At 42.8% G+C, this 21139-nt stretch overlaps 1 protein-coding gene across 1 annotated transcript in view; it reads right to left on the reverse strand.

Moving 5' to 3' along the window:
- Positions 1–8766, reverse strand: part of LOC139373167 (sodium channel protein type 2 subunit alpha-like) — a 36268-nt gene extending 27502 nt beyond the window's left edge. The window contains exons 1-5 of the mRNA XM_071113328.1: positions 8500–8766; positions 7173–7291; positions 5948–6037; positions 5251–5379; positions 2311–2402 (exon numbers count right to left, since the gene is read on the reverse strand). Of these exons, the coding sequence (XP_070969429.1) occupies positions 2311–2402; positions 5251–5379; positions 5948–6037; positions 7173–7291; positions 8500–8766 (697 nt within the window). The remainder of the gene's footprint in view (positions 1–2310; positions 2403–5250; positions 5380–5947; positions 6038–7172; positions 7292–8499) is intronic.
- Positions 8767–21139: the final 12373 nt, after the last annotated feature.

Here is a 21139-nt window from a genome sequence, read left to right on the forward strand (position 1 = left end):
ATCAGTCATTGGCTTCATCAATAAGTGCATTGATGATGTTGTCCCCATAATGACTGTACGTACATACCCCAACCAGAAGCCATGGATTACAGGCTACATCCGCACTGAGCTAAAGGGTAGAACTGCCGCTTTCAAGGAGCGGGACTCTATCCTGGAAGCTTAAAATAAATCCAGCTATGCCCTCCGACGAACCATCAAACAGGCAAAGCGTCAATATAGGACTAAGATCGAATCGTACTACACTGGCTCCGATGCACGTCGGATGTGTCAGGGCTTGCAAACTATTACAGACTACAAAGGGAAGTACAGCCGAGAGCTGCCCAGTGACACATCCTACCAGACAAGCTAAATTACTTATATACTCACTTGAGGCAAGTAACACTGAAACATGCATGAGAGCATCAGCTATTCTGGACGACTCTGTGATCATGCTCTCCGCAGCTGATGTGAGTAAGACCTTTAAACAGGTCAACATTCACAAGGCCGCAGGGCCAGACGGATTACCAGGATGTGTACTCTGAGCATGCGCTGACCAACTGGCAAGTGTCTTCACTGACATTTTCAATCTCTCCCTGTCCGAGTCTGTAATACCAACATGTTTCAAGCAGACCACCATAGTCACTGTGCCCAAGAACACTAAGGTAACCTGACAAAATGACTACCCACCCATAGCACTCCAGTTTGTAGCCATGAAGTGCTTTGAAAGGCTGGTCATGGCTCACATTAATGCCATTATCCCAGAAACCCTAGACCCACTCCAATTTACATACCACCCCAACAGATTCACAGATGATGCAGTCTCTATTGAACTCCACACTGCCCTTTCCCACCTGGACAAAAGGAACACCTATGTGAGAATGCTATTCATTGACTACAGCTCAGCATTCAACACCATAGGGCCCTCAAAGCTCATCACTAAGCTAAGGACCCTGGGACTAAACACCTCCCTCTGCAACTGGATCCTGGACTTCCTGACAGCCACCCCCAGGTGGTAAGGGTAGGTAACAACACATCCGCCACGCTGATCCTCAACACGGGGGCCCCTCAGGGGTGCGTTCTCAGTCCCCTCCTGTACTACCTGTTCACTCATGACTGCACGGCCAGGCACGACTACAATACCATCATTAAGTTTGCAGATGACACAACAGTGGTAAGCCTGATCACCGACAATGACTATAGGGTCTCTGACCTCTATAGGGAGGAGGTCAGAGACCTGGCTGTGTGGTGCCAGTACAACAACCTCTCCCTCAACGTGATCAAGACAAAGAAGATGATTGTGGAGTACAGGAAAAGGAGGCCCGAGCACGTCCCCATTCTCATCGATGGGCTGTATTGGAGCAGGTTGAGAGCTTCAAATTCCTTGGTGTCCACATCAACAACAAACTAACATGGTCCAAGCACACCAAGACAGTCATGAAGAAGACACAACAAAACCTATTCCCACTCAGGAGACTGAAAAGATTTGGAATGGGTCCTCAGATCCTGAAAACATTCTACAGCTGCACCATTGAGAGCATCCTGATGGGTTGAACATCTAATCAAATGGCTACCCAGACTATTTGCATTGTCCCCCCCCCCCCCTTTTTATGCTGCTGCTACTCTCTGTTATTATTATCTCTGTTATTCTGTCTAGGGGGAACCCTAGACACAAATGCTCACCACACAAATTGGCTTTTGCAATGTCTCATGCATAAAAAGACAAACAAATCATAAATATTCTACCTAATTTCCCCAAAGGGCAAGATAACAAGGAAAGAGAATTACAGGAAGAAAGTGAAAGTAACGTCATGTGTCTAAAAGTGTGGAATCTTTTCCATCTCGATGGAGTGGGCCCGGATTCCTGCTTTTACTGGCCTGTGGAAAGGCAGCGTGACAGAGGCAACAACGCTAGGCTAAGCTAAACGTGAGATGAGCAGTTACTGTTTCTCAGATGGAGTGAATTAGCCATTAGCTGTTAGCTTATAGCCTTGTTGCTAGCATTTAAGTGTTTAACCTTTAACCTCTGACCTGGGCTCTCTCACCTGGGATGACTGATATAGTTTTGAGGGCTCGGAGAACCCTGAAGGTTCTGAGGGCCGAGACATTACCCAGGTCCACAAACTCTGTCACATATCTGTAAGGGAAGGCAGCAGGGGGGAGGTTTGGGGGAGGGAAGAGGAGCGAGGGAAGGAAGGGGGAAGTCACACACACAGGACACACACCATGACAACACAAGGGGGTTGGGGGTTGGGGGGGGGGGGGGGGGTCGACAAATGTCACAAACAAAAGACATCTTGGCTGACGGGTGTGAGAGCAGGCATAGGTTCTTACCTGGGATTACCGAGATAGTTTTCAAAGCTCGCAAAACTCTGAAAGTGCGCAGAGCTGAAACATTGCCTAGGTTTACAAACTCTGTTACATACCTGCAGGATTAAATGCACAGTTAAAAATCAGCGCTGTACGCTGACATACTTTCAAATGCACACACACACACACACACACACATACAGACGCAGGTACACACATACGCGCAATTGAATACACGTCAAGCACACACCTTCACAGTGGAATTAATTAGATCAAATGCACTACACCATAAACAGGAAGATATCATACATACAGTATATACATTTTTGAGAAAGATTACTTGAAAAATACAATTTTATTTAGTAAATGTAGTTAATGGTTTCTTTTCATTTTGAAGAGAGATTCAAATGGAATTAATTGATGACTATTTGTTAATGTAAAAATAGAAATGTAATGAATTATGGCTGCGTCATTAGATTTGGGATGGGGTCGCGAGAACAAAATAAACTGGGTCCTCAGAAATTCTGGCAAAAAAAAAATGGGGTCTCCACTGAAAAAGTTTGAATACCACTGGTCTAGAGTGTTGAGTGTAGAGCACTGCTCTGACCTCATAACTCTAACCTCTGTGTCCTGGCTGACCTCTGTGGCCTGACAGACCTCCGTGTCCACACTTTTCAAACCAGTCCTTCCAGTTACATGGCAGAATCAGAATATCCACAGTGTAGAAACATTAAGGACACCTGCACTTTCCATGACATAGACTGAACAGGTGAATCCAGGTGAAAGCTAGGATCCCTTATTGATGTCACTTATTAAATCCCCTCCAATCAGTGTAGATGAAGGGGAGGAGACAGGTTAATGAAAGATGTTTAAGCCTCGAGACAATTGAGACATGAATTGTGTATTGGTGCCATTCAGGAGGTGAATGGACAAGACAAAAGATTTTGAATGGGGTGTGGTAGTAGGGGCCAGGCACACCGGTTTGTGTCAAGAACTGCAATGCTGCTGGGTTTTTCACACTAGTCATGGGCCAGCATTTTGAGTGTGTGTGTGTGGGGGGGGGGGGGGGGGGGGGGGGAAAGCATCTGAAGGTGTTCCTAATGTTTGGTATAGTCAGTGTATATTGATATTTGGATTAGTGACATGAGTAGTAGTTTTGTAGTGAAGTGTTATATTAATTGTACTTAAAATACAAAAAATCTACGCTGGTTAGGAGGAATACATACATCAGTCCTATACTCAGACATGCTTGTTGTTGATATAGTCAGCAATGCTAGATAATATCCTATTCTATTGACCCTAGCTGGAAATATGTCATCCATACAGTTGAAGTCGTAAGTTTACATGCACCTTAGCCAAATACATTTAAACTCAGTTTTTCACAATTCCTGACATTTAATCCTTGTAAACATTCCCTGTCTTAGGTCAGATAGGATGACCACTTATTTTAAGAATTTGAAATGTCAGAATAATAGCAGAGTAAATGATTTATTTCAGCTTTTATTACTTTCATCACATTCCCAGAGGGTCAAAAGTTTACATACACTCAATTAGTATTTGGTAGCATTGCCTTAAATTGTTTAACTTGGGTCAAACGTTTCGGGTAGCCTTCCACAAGCTTCCCACAATAAGTTGAGTGAATTCATGCCTATTCCTCCTGACAGAGCTGGTGTAACTGAGTCAGGTTTGTAGGCCTCCTTGCTTGCACACGCTTTTTCAGTTCTGCCCACAAATTTTCTATAGGACTGAGGTCAGGACTTTGTGATGGCCACTCCAATACCTTAATTTTGTTGTCCTGATGCCATTTTGCCACAACTTTGGAAGTATGCTTGGGGTCATAATCCATTTGGATGACCCATTTGCAACCAAGCTTTAACTTCCTGACTGATGTCTTGAGATGTTGCTTCAATATATGCACATCATTTTCCTCCCTCATGATGCCATCTATTTTGTGAAGCGCACCAGTCCCTCCTGCAGAAAAGCACCCACACAACATGATGCTGCCACCCCCGTGCTTCATGGTTGGGATGGTGTTCTTCGGCTTGCAAGCCTCCCCTTTTTCCTCCAAACATAACAATGGTCATTCTGGCCAAACAGTTCTATTTTTGTTTCATCAGACCAGAGGACATTCTCCAAAAAGTATGTGCAGTTGCAAACCATGTACAGTTGCAAACCATAGTCTGGATTTTTTTATGGCGGTTTTGGAGCAGTGGCTTCTTCCTTGCTGAGGGGCCTTTCAGGTTATGTCGATATAGGACTCGTTTTACTGTGGATATAAATACTTTTGTACTTGTTTCCTCCAGCATCTTCACACGGTCCTTTGCTGTTGTTCTGGGGTTGATTTGCACTTTTTGCACCAAAGTACGTTCATCTCTGGGAGACAGAACGCGTCTCCTTCCTGAGTGGTGTGACAGCTGTGTGGTCCCATGGTGTTTATACTTGCGTAATACTGTTTGTACAGATGAACATGGTACTTTCAGACGTTTGGAAATTGCTCCCAAGGATGAACCAGACTTGTGGAGGTCTACAATTGTTTTTCTGAGGTCTTGGCTAATTTCTTTTGATTTTCCCATGTGGTCAAGCAAAGAGGCACTGAGCTGGAAGGTAGGCCTTGAAATACATCCAATTGACTGAAATGATGTCAATTAGCCTATCAGAAGCTTCTAAACTCATGACAGCATTTTCTGGAATTTTCCAAGCTGTTTAAAGGCACAGTCAACTTAGTGTATGTAAACTTCTGACCCACTGGAATTGTGATACAGTGAATTATAAGTGAAATAATCTGTATAATCTTGTTGGAAAAATGACTTGTGTCATGCACAAAGTAGATGTCCTAACCGACTTGCCAAAACTATAGTTTGTTAACAAGATATTTGTGGAGTGGTTGAAAAACAAGTTTTAATAACTCTAACCTAAGTGTTTGTAAACTTCCGACTTCAACTGTACATCTGTGGTAATACTTACGCCATGGAGATTACCATGAAGTCCAACCAGTTCCATGGATCCCTGAGGAAGGTGAACTTCCCCACACAGAACCCCCTCGCCAAGATTTTAATGAGAGACTCGAATGTGTAAATTCCTGTGAATGTGTACCTGATCAAACCAAGACAGAAAGGCATTATGATGGTTGCTATGGAAGTCAACAACAACAGCCCTATTCAATCAAAATCTTATAACTGTTTTCCGGCTAGAACAAAACAACACTATTTCTCCTGTGCCAGTGTCGGCTCTGTTCCAATTTTGATGGCAAGAAAACAATTGTAAGTCTTATGCTAGTGTGGATATCAGTGGAGGCTGCTGAGGGGAGAATGGCTCATAATAATGGCTGGAACGGTGCGAATGGAATTGCATCAAACCTTGTGTTTGATGTATTTGATACCATTCCACTTATTCCTCTCCATTTCTCCCCAATTAAGGTGCCACCAACCTCCTGTGGTGGATACTAGAGCGTAGCCAATGTTTGAATTGTCATGCTAATTCATTTCTTATGGTTTCTCACAGTAAAAATGTCTGAGAAACGCAATTACGCATACTCACACTGGAAAGAGAATTGTATCTTGTGTCTTACAAAGGAAGCTATAAAAACTGGTGTCAATTGAATAGTGTAACAGCCAATAATAAGTAACCTATAGGAATTAAATCTAGAATATAAGTTACTTACTCAACATTCTTGGCCCAGTCCGGGGGGTTGCTCAGAGTCATAAAAGCACAGTTGGTCAAAATGGTGAACATGATTAACATGCTGAACATCGTACAGAGACACAAGTCAAGGAAAGAACACAACACGTTCAGAGACACATGTAAAGCAATGTCACATCAAGGCTAACTAATAATGAGGACTAGGCCCCGAGTGTTCCGTGACCATAGGCCATAGGCTATCCGTTTTGTCACCAAAACCCGATATACTATCCACCACTGCAACCTGTATGCTCTCGTTGGCTGGCCCTCGCTTCATATTCGTCGCCAAACCCACAGGCTCCAGGTCATCTATAAGTATTTTCTAGGTAAAGCCCCGCCTTATCTCAGCTCACTGGTCACCATAGCAGCACCCACCCGTAGAGCGCGTTACATCAGGTATATTTCACTGGTCACCCCCAAAGCCAATTACTCCTTCGGCCACCTTTCTTTCCAGTTCTCTGCTGCCATTTAATTGGGGAGGAATGGAGAGGACTGGAACGAACTGCAAAAATCACTGAAGCTGGAGACTCACATCTCCCTCACTAGCTTTAAGCACCAGCTGTGAGAGCAGCTCACATATCACTGCACCTGTACATAGCCCATCTGTAAATATACCATACAACTACCTCATCCCCATACTGTTATTTTTAATTTTTATTTTGCTCCTTTGCACCCCAGTATCTCTACTTGCACACTCATCTTCTGCACATGTATCACTCCAGTGTTTAATTGCTATATTGTAATTATTTAGCCACTCACTATGGCCTATTCATTGCCTTACCTGCCTTATTCTACCTCATTTGCACACACTGTATATATACTTTTTATATTGTATTATTGACTGTATGTTTATTATTCCATGTGTAACTCTGTGTTGTTGTTTGTGTCGCACTGCTTTGCTTTATCTTGGCCAGGTCGCAGTTGTAAATGAGAACTTGTTCTCAACTAGCCTACCTGGTTAAGTAAAGGTGAAATATATATTTTTTATAAAAAATTACCTGGAAAAACTCCATGCCCTATACAGCCTAGAAATATCGACCCAGAGATTTTCTTGGTCAGGTCACATGGTCACAAACCACTCAGGGACCCCCCTACCATAACATATTTTCAAAGTCAACATACAATTTAGTCACATTACTCTCACGTATTTGCTCTATATGACACCAAACTATATCAAACCAAACCTTGATATAGATGTGAAAGGATATGAGTGTACTAAAACTGCAATTGCTATTCTCCGTAGAGGATTGAAGGGGCTTAGGATGTAACAGGCAGGAGTGGCGTTGAAACGGAATATTGCCTTGCCGCGATTTAATACTATAAATGTCTGAAAGAGACCGAGAGACAGAGAGAGAGAGAGAGAGAGAGTGAGGAAGAGTTGAGTTGCCCAAATGACATGCAGTAATATGTAGTACACCTTCAACTGACTATGGAACTAAGACTACAAGAAGTGACTGTGGCTGTGAAACACACCCATCCCAGCTGTACACACCACCACAGCACCAAGGCAAGGCCAAGACATTGTCCTCCAGTGTTGATGGTGTGCTGAGGCTGTCCTGTGGTCCTGTTACTATTGGTGTTGATCCTTCTGTCTGGCACGCTCAAACCCCAGAGGACAGGAGAGCAGCCAGGCAGTCCCTCTCTCTCTCTCAGATGGACTCATGATATGTGTGTGTGTGTGTGTGTGTGTGTGTGTGTGTGTGTGTGTGTGTGTGTGTGTGTGTGTGTGTGTGTGTGTGTGTGTGTGTGTGTGTGTGTGTGTGTGTGTGTGTGTGTGTGTGTGTGTGTGTGTGTGTGTGTGTGTTTCCGTCTATGTGGGTGTGTATGTGTGTGTCTGATCATGGCAGTGTGAAAGTGTTAGGTAGGCTCTGTAAACAGCCGTCCTACAGAAGGGGCTTCTACAGTACATTGTGTCTTGATGATTACATGAAAGACTCAGCTGGGGCCACAGTTTCACCCAGTTCCTGTCACTTGTGCATTGGCTGCTAGTTAGGCTTGGCACCATCTGAGGAGGACCCTAGAGTGTTGGCTGCTAGTTAGCCTTGGCACCATGTAAGGAGGACCCTAGAGTGTTGGCTGCTAGTTAGCCTTGGCACCATGTAAGGAGGACCCTAGAGTGTGGCTGCTAGTTAGCCTGGCACCATGTAAGGAGGACCATAGAGTGTGGCTGCTAATTAGCCTTGGCACCATGTATAGAGGACCCTAGAGTGTGGCTGCTAGTTAGCCTTGGCACCATCTGAGGAGGACACAACATGGCACATGAAGGCAGCATAAGGACATGGCACCATGTTTCCACAATTCAGAACATTCTGTGAACTCCTATGTGTCATTATTGGCCAGCAGGGGCTAATGTGATTGCCATTGAGTCTTGCAATGTCTTGTGAATGTATCATAATGCTTTTGAATAGAAAAATAGACCAAACCTTAAAGGTTGTGGGTGGGGTTTAGCCTGAGTCCCATATGACATGAAATAGGAGTTGGCAAGACAGCACAAACAGATCTGGAATTTAGGCTAGGTGTGGGTGTGACCAGTACCTTCTGGTTGGAGTAGAAGGGGTCCAGGTCCTCCAGAGGGGTGGAGACAAAGCCTTGGGGGATGTCCCCGTAGATGAAGGGGAGAGACTTCCCTGCCTCCATGTCGCTGTTGGGCTTAGGCTCGTTGTCGTCATTGCTGTCGCTACAGCGGTCAACGCGGGGTTTCCGGGCCTCCTCCTCGGCAATGCGCCTTTCGATGGCGGCAAGCGAGTCGGGACAGAAGCGGCAGAAGCTGTCAGGTCCGGGCGGTACAAGCAGCTGTGCCATCTTGTCATGGTGCTCCTTCACAGGGAAGCTTGGGGCTCCGCCAGGGCAGGGGGCTGGGGAGAGAGGGAGGGAGGGAGATCAGGAAGGCCCAGCTACAACATTTAGCCTACAGCACATGTTGTGCATGACAAGTTGCCTGGGATACACCCAGTACTCTTCTGTATGTTTAGACAAATACTCTCCCCTCCCCCTAAAATGAATGTAAAATACGTACAACTGAAACATGAATGGCAATATAATCTTAATTTCCCATGACTTCTGCTGTAAATTACTGTACTGTAGCACCATGTTCAGATATACCATTACATCATCATACACGGGGACCTGGTTTATTTCTCTCTCTGATGGACGATCAAAGAGACTTAGTGTAGCATCCTTAATCCTAGTATATTTCCTCTCAAAGACATCAACGTGGTAAGAACATTACAGGGTAATGTGCACGCAGCTCATGCATGTAGATATATCTACTGTTGAGAGTGAAACCCTGGATGACTGTCAACCAGACACACACACACACACACACACACACACACACACACAGTGAAAAGGAAGGGAGACATTAGAGAGGGTTCGCACAGTTCCTCTGCCCGCATTAAACTCTGGGTAGTCTTTCTTTCGAGATGCCCAGGGGGTCATAGGCGGGGACAAGGGCAAGGCGAGAGGGCTGAGGCTGGTGACAGCCGAAGAGGGACCTGAACTGATGCAGAGGGACACAGACAGCCTTGGCCGAGGCCAACCAAACTGGACATCAGAGGCCTGTTTCAGCCAAATAAAAAAGTATATTTGTATGAGAAGGGAAGTGGTCACCAAGTTAAATGAGATGTAGCTGACCACAGAGATGTTTTAAGCTTATTAAAATGTAATTCTATGTAGGTGACTTTCAATATGTCCCCAGGGTTGTCACTGGCACTGTGGTTGATTTAAAAACAGCCAACAGCTGTGGATAGATCACACTCATTGTGGATACATCTGTGATGGAAATAAACACTCATTTTCTCTCTCACCATGGCCTGATTCTCCATCAACATCAATCAACGCCCACACACACCTCTCCCCCATTTATCTTTTTTTTTTACCTCTCTCCAAAGGCCTACCCTGTTTCCTCCAGAGGCCCAGGGAGAAATACAAACAAGCACTCCCCTAAAACCCAAGTGGACCCTTAGAACAAAACCTGTACCTTTAAGACAACACATATCCAGAGGCCAGTGATGGAAGTGGGGGCCTCCCTGTCTGGGAGCAGGGGCCAGGGAATACGACTGTGTTCCCCCACCGGCTCCTCTCTCATCACATCTTTAGCACTGTGATCCTCGTTACAGAATGGTACTACTGACATAGCCTTCATTGTCAGTCTTTATCATTTTATATTTCTGAAACAATGGAGGAGCTGCAGTTGTGTCACCTAGCAACCCTATACTGTCTGACTTATGAGGCTACTACTGACACATGGCACATCCAAAACAGTGGCACAGCACCCAGCATACACTTCCATGGGGCTCCTAGCCCAGCCGAGGAGGGATCTCATTTGCATTCATCAGGTTAACACCATTTGGTTTCTGATTGCCATTTGAGCAACTGACATCAAAGTAGGTGTTTTCAGAGTTGATTGGTGTTTCTACAGACTGTAAATAGCAATTCAATGAACTATCTACTAACCCTAACCCTTATCCTAACCCTAAACTTAACCGTTACCCTTATCCTAGCACTAGCCCTTACCCTATAACCTTTATTCTGAACCTAACCGTAACCTTAGCAACCAGTTGCTTATCAACAGATAGTTTGTTGATAGTATGACCATTGTTTCAGCATCTACAGATGGATTGTCAGGACTATCTAAATAAAGTGTGACTCGAAATCATCTTTGTTCTAATTCATGGCATGGAATAGGCGCATAAATGAGGAATTACAGTGACCTCATATATCCTATGGTTCTTTGTACTGTAGACAATATCTGTGTCACTGTGTGCTAGCTGGCTTTTCCCATAGGGAGCTTCATAAACACATCTGCTTGTGTTCTAAAGACAGCCTGGGGATCCACTGCTCCGATGTGTGAGTTAGTTGACAACACGTCACCTAAGAGCCCTATGAGAGGTTTACAAGACCCTATGCTAGTACACACTCCCCCAACTGAACCAGTCTCTGAAGGCTTGTTTTGCCTGGAGTCTAACAACACCGCAGACACTGATTATTTCTATACTCTAAAGATGAATTAAATGGTATCTCATGTTCTAGCATGCATCGGTAGCTATACTGTCTTGTATATTAGGGGTTTTTGAATGGACATTACATTGCCGAATTCATTTAAAATCAAAAGGTAGTCCTGGGTGGATGGCATTTATTCAAAGAATGTTTCAAATGTCGACCTCCACATTTAAAAAGGTTGTTTTAATATGATGATGTCTGTCTGTGATAGGGATAAAGAAGCTTCGGGAATATCATACTCGGCCTGTGATCAATATCACAGCTGGAATTGGTCAGATCTGTTCAAAGTTACACGAATCCCTCAAGACTTTATGTAGGCTGTTATCAACACATAAGTATGTACTCAAGACATACATTAAAGCAATACATACTGTTGTTATATCAATACATTAAATGTGACATATGAGTAGTAGTAACCGTTCATATTAGTACGTATTGCTGCGTAGCCAAATTTTCTCTGAACACGTCTGCTGTCCATGGTGCTGAAATGCGAATCAACACAGAAAACACCAATTTGGGGCTCATACACCAAACGGCAGACAGAAACCAAATGGTAAGCTACCAACAGAGACACAGGTATGTTGTCATCATGAAACGCATAGCCAAACACATGAAGGTGTGAAACAAGTTAGGAATCGATTGATGGCTAATAAATCCGTCTAGACAAGTGCAGTGGCTTGCTTTTAAATACGTTGCGTAGCCTTATCACGAACAATAAGCACAGGCTACAGGTATAATCTGAAAGAGAAGGTGAGGCTAGTAGCCATACCTTAATTGTCGTGGATTCAAAACGAGCAGGGGAGGCGGCAGCTGTCGCCATATTGACGTATCCGTGTATCTCCTCGAATTTACTGCTTCTCATGTGTAACATCTCCGTCCTGCCACCACCATCTGACACGCACATAAGTCTCCAAAAACCGAGACACTCAGATCATAGTTGGAAAGGGCATTAAGTAACAAGAGTGGCTATCTCTCTCAATCACCACAATCCCTGAAAACACAGCGACGTGAGTGAGTGACAAAGGTTCCCAAGCGCGCGTCAGCCACCCAACTGAATGGGTGTGAATGGATCTCTCACAGTGCCTGGGCGTGCCCTTACCCTTACGGGTTGCTTATTCCTTGTAATGGATCCACTATGGATGCTGTTAGCTGAAATATGGATAAACATTTGCATTTTGCCACTACATTCTCTAAGTAGCAGTGTTTCATTTATGACCATGAGACTATCTTATGTCCATGACACTAGAGTCATCTAAGAAGCAGTGGTGACATCTATTTTCCATTGTCGAGACATGACCGCAAATGACTCAAGCTACTTGAACAATATCGATTGGAAATATTATCGTGATCAACGTTTGCTCAATGCGTTCGTGTGTTTGAGTAACACACATTTAGAGACCACAAAATCCCTGCCAATTTTGATAAATGCATTGCAAGAAATGTATATGTCAATTGAAGGCAAATCTGTTCAACAATAGGGTTCTTGTCATTGATATGTATTACAACAAATTAAATGATCTAATTGCGACACCCATGTATAAAAAGTAAAGCCATAATTTGGAGATTATAAGAAAGAAGCATGGGAAGGTAGCTTAAATAATAATGTATTGTCATTAATTGTCTATGTCAGGGGTTCCCAAACATTTTCACTCGGGCCCCCAATGGGAACACCCCGCACTCCCCCTGCGCGCACACTCCCCACGTCTATTTCTATGGGCACAATCACTGTTCATGACCAATCAACATATTGAACCCCATTGAAAGACTGTGGATTGAGTTGAAGGGGTCAGTCCATAAGAGCAGAGGAATTATATCAAGTATCTGGAAATATTATGTATGGAGGAATGGTCTAAGATCCCTCCCAATGTGTTCTCCAATAATGTGTTCTCTCATAAAACATTTTACAAAAAGGCTCAGTGTCATTATCCTCGCAAGGAGAGGGTGCTAGAATATTGAAAACAGGGGTGTTAGTATGTTTTGCTCATCTTTATCAAGGGTGCCAATAATTATGGATCTGGCTAATTGCCAATATCTCTAGATGTCTGATAGGGGGCGCTGTTTTAAAGCCACCACCACAGCCATTTTGGTACTCCCCTCCGTTGTAAAAAAAATATATTTTGAAATGCATTTATTAATGTCTACATTCGTTTTTGACAAGTATGTTCTATAAGAGACACCTTAATGCATATATTTAAATTATATTAAGGGAACTTAACATTATTTTATATATATAAAACATATTCCTTAAAAAACACACTTGAGAGTGCTAATGATACTTTGCTCACTACAAAAAAAGAAATATTTAAATACATGCAATTTTGTCCCTTTATTGACATGATGTTGAATTCTTTTCATTCCTATGGAGGACTGCTCCTTCTGGGGAGTGCCAATATGGCGACCGGTGGCTTCAAAGCCTCTTATTGGCCATTACATAGCATCAACCATCCAGGTTATCATTGGTTATCGTCTTGTATTGTTTGTGTGAATGTTTTCTGAAATCCAATAATACAAATCTGTAAAATACAATTTTTGGAAGTCTGACATAGACTGTATTAAATAGACTGGATTGGCGGTGCCGGATTTTCTGTCTTGATGTTGCAAAAAAATACGGAGATGCCTAGATGCAGGTTCCACTAGCCTACCTCTCAGCTGCTGCTCAGTCACTCCATAACTCTGCTTCCGCTTGTTCACGAGACGGTTCGAAGAAACGTAGATCTGTTGTAACAGTAAGCTATTGCAAAAATAAGCAGAACACAAACAGGTTGTTTAGTAATTCCGTATTTTATTCAGGAGGGGAGTTACATGACGATAGGCAAGTTAAATGTAGACTACACAGCATATCGTACAAGTAAGTCAGAGACAGGCAGTCAATAGCGACGTAATGTTTAAACCATTGTTTAGCATATTGGCAAACATTGGCTAAACTTGAGGCAGACTGCTAACTATATGTCAGCAAACTACACATATTACATCACACAAAACGCGAATGGATTTTGCCCCAATGCAATGTGTAGACTACGTATTGCTTGTGCTACGGCAATATCCGTTACAACAGATAGACGGTTGTAATTAGACTTCTTATACAGTGAGCTGCAAAAGTATTGGGACAGTGACGCTTTTTGTTGTTGTTTTGGCTCTGTAACTCCAGCACTTTGGATTTAAAACGATAACAATGACTGAGGTTAAAGTGGAGAGAATCAGCTTTAATTTGAGGGTATTTTCATCTATATCAGGTGAACGGTTAGAAATTACAGCACTTTTTGTACATAGTCCCTCCATTTCACTTCTATGTGTATTAAAGTAGTCAAGTGTAGTAGTATTTGGTCCCATATTCCTAGCATGCAATGATTACATCGAGCTTGTGACTCTACAAACTGGTTGGATGCATTTGCTGTTTGTCTTGGATGTGTTTCAGATTATATTGTGCCCAACATAAATACATAATGTATTGTGTCATTTTGGAGTCACTTTATTGTAAATACAAATGGAATATGTTTCTAAACACATCTACATTAATTTGAATGTTACCATGATTGAGGATAGTCCTGAATAAATGGTGAATAATGATGAGTGAGAAAGTTACAGATGCACAAATATATCCCGCCCAAAAACCTTCAGTTATTGTAGTAGTGAGAGGTTTTGCATGTCTTTGGGGTATGATATTTGTGTGTCACTTTTTCACTCATTCAATGCATCCAACAGGTTTGTGGAGTCACAAGCTTGATGTAATCATTGTGTGCTAGGAATATGGGACCACATACTACACTTTTTGACTACTTTAATACACATAAGTGAATTTGGCCCAATACTTTTGGTCCCCTAAAATAGGGGGACTATGTAAAAGAAAAAAGTGCTGTAATTTCTATACGGTTCACCTGATATGGATGAAAATACCCTCAAATGAAAGCTATCAGTCTGCCCTCATTGTATTATTTACAAATACAAAACTACTAAAAAATGTGTCACTGTCCCAATACTTTTGGAGCTCACTGTATATTTTTGGAACGTGTGTTCAGAAATATGAGGAAGTGACATAGGCTACATCATCAAATCAATCTTAATTGGTTGAGGCTTCAGAAGAGGGTGAATAAAGAGAGAAACATGAATGTGTGTGAATAACACATGCACAGTATGGGATTTGGATTCTTAGATTTGGGAAAGAAGTTTCCAGAAGGGGAGGGACGGGAGCGAAAACTCTGTATCCGTGCTTCTACACCTGCATTGCTTGCTGTTTGGGGTTTTAGGCTGGGTTTCTGTACAGCACTTTGAGATATCAGCTGATGTACGAAGGGCTATATAAATTGATTTGATTTGATTTGATTCGTAGCCTCGGCCTGAAAAGAAACTCCAGCTCACTGGTGATCTTGATCCTCCACAACTGCACCGATCTGAAAACACCAAATATAATGACAGAAATCCTATTAGATGATTTTTCTTCCACCTATCCAGCCGTTTCATTCAGATCAATGCAGAAGACGAAGGATAGGACACAAGGTCAGGGTGCCACTGTAGACTATTGGGACGCAGGCTCTGTCAGATGGGCTGTAGTGTGGGTGAAAAAGGCTACCCGTCTGTCTTCTAAGCACAAGCCATACTTGAGCATTCTAAAGAACTGCACTTCCAACTTAAGAGCAACATGTGTTCTCTCTGAAGTGGCACTCAGGGAGAACCGGCAAGCAGTGGGTGTGTGTGCCTCCTGAAGGAGAGCCACCCTGTGATTCTTGCAGGTTCCTGCCCTCTGCTGGTGAAAGTGCATTTTTACAACAAGCCAAGAAAGCAGTGTGCCACCAATCTCCTAATTATCCATCTCCTTCAAATACACATCTAACCCCTCAAAATATACCTGAATTTAACACAGAACATGACATTTTCATTTTTTTTCAATGCTGTCATAGTGAATAAAAAAGATATAGTGCTGGTTAACCTTGGCGCCCATGTGGAGTGTCTGACTGTTTGACATTTGCCTGGCTCCTAAGCAAGGGAAGTTCCCGAAGCTGCCTGTCATCATGGTTACACTGTTCTCTTCTCATTACGTCTCAGTGATGAAAGTAATACGTGTGAGTTTCTGTCACATACACGCCGCGCACACAGACACAGAAACACACACAGGCATACAGTGCATTCGGAAAGTATTCAGACCCTTTGACTTTTTCCACATTTGATTATGTTACAGCCTTACTCTAAAATTGATTAAATAAAATGTTTACCTCATGAGTCTACACACAATACCCCATAATGACAAAGTTTTTTGAAATGTTAGCAAATGTATTTAAAATCAAAAACAGAACCTTACCTTATTTACATAAGGGAAAGGGGGATACCTAGTCAGTTGTACAACTGAATGCATTCAACTGAAATGTGTCTTCCGCATTTAACCCAACCCCTCTGAATCAGAGAGGTGCGGAGGGGTGTCTTAATCGGCATCCAGAAGTTTGGAACCACTCTTCGTAGAGCTGGTCGCCCGGCCAAACTGAGCAATTGAGGAAGAAGGGCCTTGGTCAGGGAGGTGACCATGAAACCTATGGTCACTCTGACAGCTCCAGAGTTCCTCTGTGGAGTTGGAAGAACCTTCCAGAAGGACAACCATCTCTGCAGCACTCCACCAATAAGGCCTTTATGGTAGAATGGCCAGACGGAAGCCACTCCTCAGTAAAAGGCACATGACAGCCCACTTGGAGTTTGCCAAAAGTTGCCTAAAGACTCTCAGACCATGAGAAACAAGATTCTCTGGTCTGATGAAACCAAGATTGAACTCTTTGGCCTAAATGACAAGCGTCACGTCTGGGGGAAACCTGGCACCATCCCTATGGTGAAGCATGGTGGTGGCAGCATCATGCTGTGGGGATGTTTTTCAGCGGCAGGGACTTGGAGACTAGTCAGGATCGAGGGAAATATGAACCCAGCAAAGTACATAGAGATCCTTGCAAATCCTTGCTGAAAACTTGCTCCAGAGCACTCAGGGCCTCAGACTGGGTCAATGGTTCACCTTCCAACAGGACAACAACCCTAAGCACACAGCCAAGTACATGCAGGAGTGGCTTCGGGACAAGTCTCTGAAAGTCCTTGAGTGGCCCAGCCAGAGCCCGGACTTGAACCCGATCGAACATCTCTGGAGAGACCTGAAAATAGCTGTGCTCCCCATCCAACCTGACAGAGCTTGAGAGGATCTGCAGAGAAGAATGGGAGAAACTCCCCAAATACAGGTGTGCCAAGCTTGTAGCATCATACCCAAGAAGACTCGAGGCTGTAATCGCTGCCAAAGGTGCTTATTTATGTAAATGTTATACTTCCGTTTTTTAAATGTTTAACATATTTGCAAACATTTCTAAAAACCTTCTTTTGCTTTGTCATTATTGGGTATTGTGTGTAGATTGATGAGGAAAAAAAAAACATTTAATCCATTTTAGAATAAGGCTGTAATGTAACAAAATGTGGAAAAGTAAAGTGGTCTGAATACTTACCGAATGCACTGTACACTCGCATCACGCAAACACACATACACACACACACACTCATACATAATCTCCCAAACAAAGATCACTCCATCGACAGACACACCCAAGACTTCAGCTTAGCATGACTTTTCAAGAAGAACAAACTTGGGTTTCTCCAAACACCCTCTTCATAAGCCTTCAGGCATCTAATCAAACTATTGATCAAGCGCTGATCTAAACCTCGACCTGACATTCAAAGTGACCACAGGCATATGCAAAAAATATATTTAAAAAAATTGTCACAATGTGACATTCCAGACACATTACATTCTCCTCGAGTAGAAGGAGACAATCGAAGGTGGCTGGGATGTCATATTGTGACAAAATCTTTAGTTGTTTATCAGGCTGGCAGAGCATGTGACTGACCTCACTGTGCTCCTGAAACAATGTCAGCTATGTGACTGAGGTGGAGCTCATGGCTCCTGTCCCCTCTTGACATTTGGCTGTGACTCTGCTAACGGTTTCATTAGAGGGCTAGTGGTGAATGTGAGTGCCTTGCAACAGCTTGACCCTTACAGCTCTGTGGTATTTAGGGTTATATCATGCCATAGTACTCAGTGGGTGTTGGGAGTTAGTTAGCCACTCAATACACTGTATATCTACTGCACTTCCTGATTATTCCAAGACTGAAAAAATAGTAAAAACTAGATAGGGAAAATACAGAATAAATGGCCTCTATACACTTTAAAGGAATTGTGCTTGCTTCGGTCAAATGTTGATTTATTTAAAACTGTTCATTTAGTCAGATGGTATTGTTTTCTTACTAACCTCCATTTTACTGGTGGACGTGTGATTGTGCAGGACAGGAAACCTGTAGGAGTCTAGGGGGAACACACACAAGCCAGAGTCAAAACTTCCCGAGTAACCTCTGACCTATTCAATAAACTGGCTCGAGTAAATAGTGCATTGAGATAACAAAGGAAAACAGAGGAGGAAAATGAGTTCATATTAAGGGCTTTATAATTACGGACTCTATTTCCTCACCTATTGATACAACTATTCACTATGGGGTCAGGGTGCAACGCTTTTCAGAAATGTTAATCAACATGGCCGCCACTGTTTAAAGATGGATAAGTTTAGATCTGTGTGTGTAGGCTGTAATAGTAGGGGGATTTTATTTATTTATTTAACCTTTATTTAACTAGGCAAGTCAGTTAAGGCCTATCAAAAAACGAGGGCTGGGATTAAAGAAATTCAATATAAATATAGAACAAAACACACATCACTACAAGAGAGAAAACACAACACTACATAAAGAGAGACCTAAAACAACAACATAGCAAGGCAGCAACACACAGCATGGTATGAAATGTTAATTATTCTAAGACAGCCATTTAAAAATGATAGCGTGTGTCCATCTCACAGATTTCAGTACATAAACATTAGTGCACACCAGTGATTTGTAGCAATGAAATGTGGCCAATGCAGCACATTTATATAAGTATATATTTACAAACTAACTGGTGCAGGGAATCTCCACTGTTTAACCACCAAATAAGATTACACGATTACAGTCCATGTGGACATGTGTTCCTGGGCTTAAATTGATTAAACTCCTACTTGGTAAGTGACTGCTACTGTGTAAATTAAACTTTAGTATAGGGACAATGTCCATCGCCTGCTATAGTCCAGTCTGACCTTGTGTGATAGTGTTGAACCAAGCGGAGCCTCCAAACAGTAGATTTCTACTCCCTCAATGGTGCTACTTTGTCTCCATAAATCACAGGCAAGGGTGTGTGTATTCATTAGTTGCAATCCGTTGCAAAACCTTTTGTCTGTTGCATAATGCTTTGCAAAATAAACTGTTTACTGTTTGCTTTAGGTGTGATGATGGTGTGGGGGGGCTTTGCTGGTGACACTGTCTGTGATTTGTTTAGATATCTTATCCAGCATGGCTACCACAGCATTCGGCAGCGATACACCATCCCATCTGGTTTGAGGCTTAGTGGGACTATCAGTTGTTTTTCAACAGGACAATGACCCAACACACCTCCTGGCTGTGTAAGGGCTATTTGACCAAGAAGGAGAGTGATGGAGTGCTGCATCAGAGGAACTGGCCTCCAGAATCACCCGATCTCAATCCAATTAGTTGGACCGCAGAGTGAAGGAAAACCAGCCAACAAGTGCTCAACACCCTACGCAGCAAGCTGGATGCAGTTTATCACAGTGCCATCCGTTTTGTTACTAAAGCACCTTATACCACCCACCACTGCGACCTATATGATCTAGTCGGCTGGCCCTCGCTACATATTCGTCGCCAGACCCACTGGCTTCAGGTCATCTACAAGTCCATGCTAGGTAAAGCTCCGCCTTATCTCAGTTCACTGGTCACGATGGCAACACCCACCCCTAGCACGCGCTCCAGCAGGTGTATCTCACTGATCATCCCTAAAGCCAACACCTCATTTGGCCGCCTTTCGTTCCAGTTCTCTGCTGCCTGTGACTGGAACGAATTGCAAAAATCGCTGAAGTTGGAGACTTTTATCTCCCTCACCAACTTTAAACATCTGCTATCTGAGCAGCTAACCGATCACTGCTGCTGTACATAGTACATCGGTAAATAGCCCACCCAATTTTACCTACCACATCCCCATACTGTTTTTATTTATTTACTTTTCTGCTCTTTTGCACACCAATATCTCTACCTGTACATGACCATCTGATCATTTATCACTCCAGTGTTAATCTGCAAAATTGTAATTATTCGCCTACCTCCTCATGCCTTTTGCACACAATGTATATAGACTCTCTTTTTTTCTACTGTGTTATTGACTTGTTAATTGTTTACTCCATGTGTAACTCTGTGTTGTCTGTTCACACTGCTATGCTTTATCTTGGCCAGGTCGCAGTTGCAAATGAGAACTTGTTCTCAACTAGCCTACCTGGTTAAATAAAGGTGATTTTATTTTTATTTTTTTAATATGTGGGAACTTCTTAAAGACTGTTGGAAAAGCATTCCATGGTGAAGCCGGTTGAGGGAATGCTACGAGTGTACAAAGCTGTCATCAAGGCAAAGGGCAAATATACAATATATTTTGATTTGTTTAACACTTTTTTGGTTACTACATGATTCCATATGTGTTATTTCATAGTTTTGATGTCTTCACTATTATTCTACTATGTAGAACATAGTAAAAATAAAAAAAAATCATTGAATGAGTAGGTGTGTCCAAACTTTTGACTGGTACTGAACATGAATTTGTACAATACAAATTCTTGTTTTCATTTGGAGGAAAGGGTTTTTGTTGCAAAACGTGTTGCAACAGAATCAATTTTGCAATGGAATCTGACTAATGAATACACCCCAGATCAGTCCTCCCCATTTATTTGAATGCATTGTAGACACAGAAATCAGAATGGGTTACCTTCAGTATAGTATCACCACACAGGACAACATGACTGACGATGCAAAGATGGCAGCACACAAACCTATAAGCCATACTGTATAGTCTCTAGTCCAAGCAGGATGAGAAGGGTACGGTAACTAAGACTAGAAATGTGTTTACAAGCTAAAGGGACTACGGAGGGTTCACCCAGTTTAAATAATGCCATAGGAGCCCTAGGGTTCACTAGGCTGTATAGTACAGTAGGATCTATGTGTAGACAGGGCAGAGTCTGTGATGTCAGAGGGCTGGGCAGGGCCAGAAGGTGCAGTAGGCTGTCTGCTAAACAAGGATTAC

Source organism: Oncorhynchus clarkii, chromosome 18, assembly GCF_045791955.1.
Source record: "Oncorhynchus clarkii lewisi isolate Uvic-CL-2024 chromosome 18, UVic_Ocla_1.0, whole genome shotgun sequence".
NCBI lineage: Eukaryota > Metazoa > Chordata > Actinopteri > Salmoniformes > Salmonidae > Oncorhynchus > Oncorhynchus clarkii.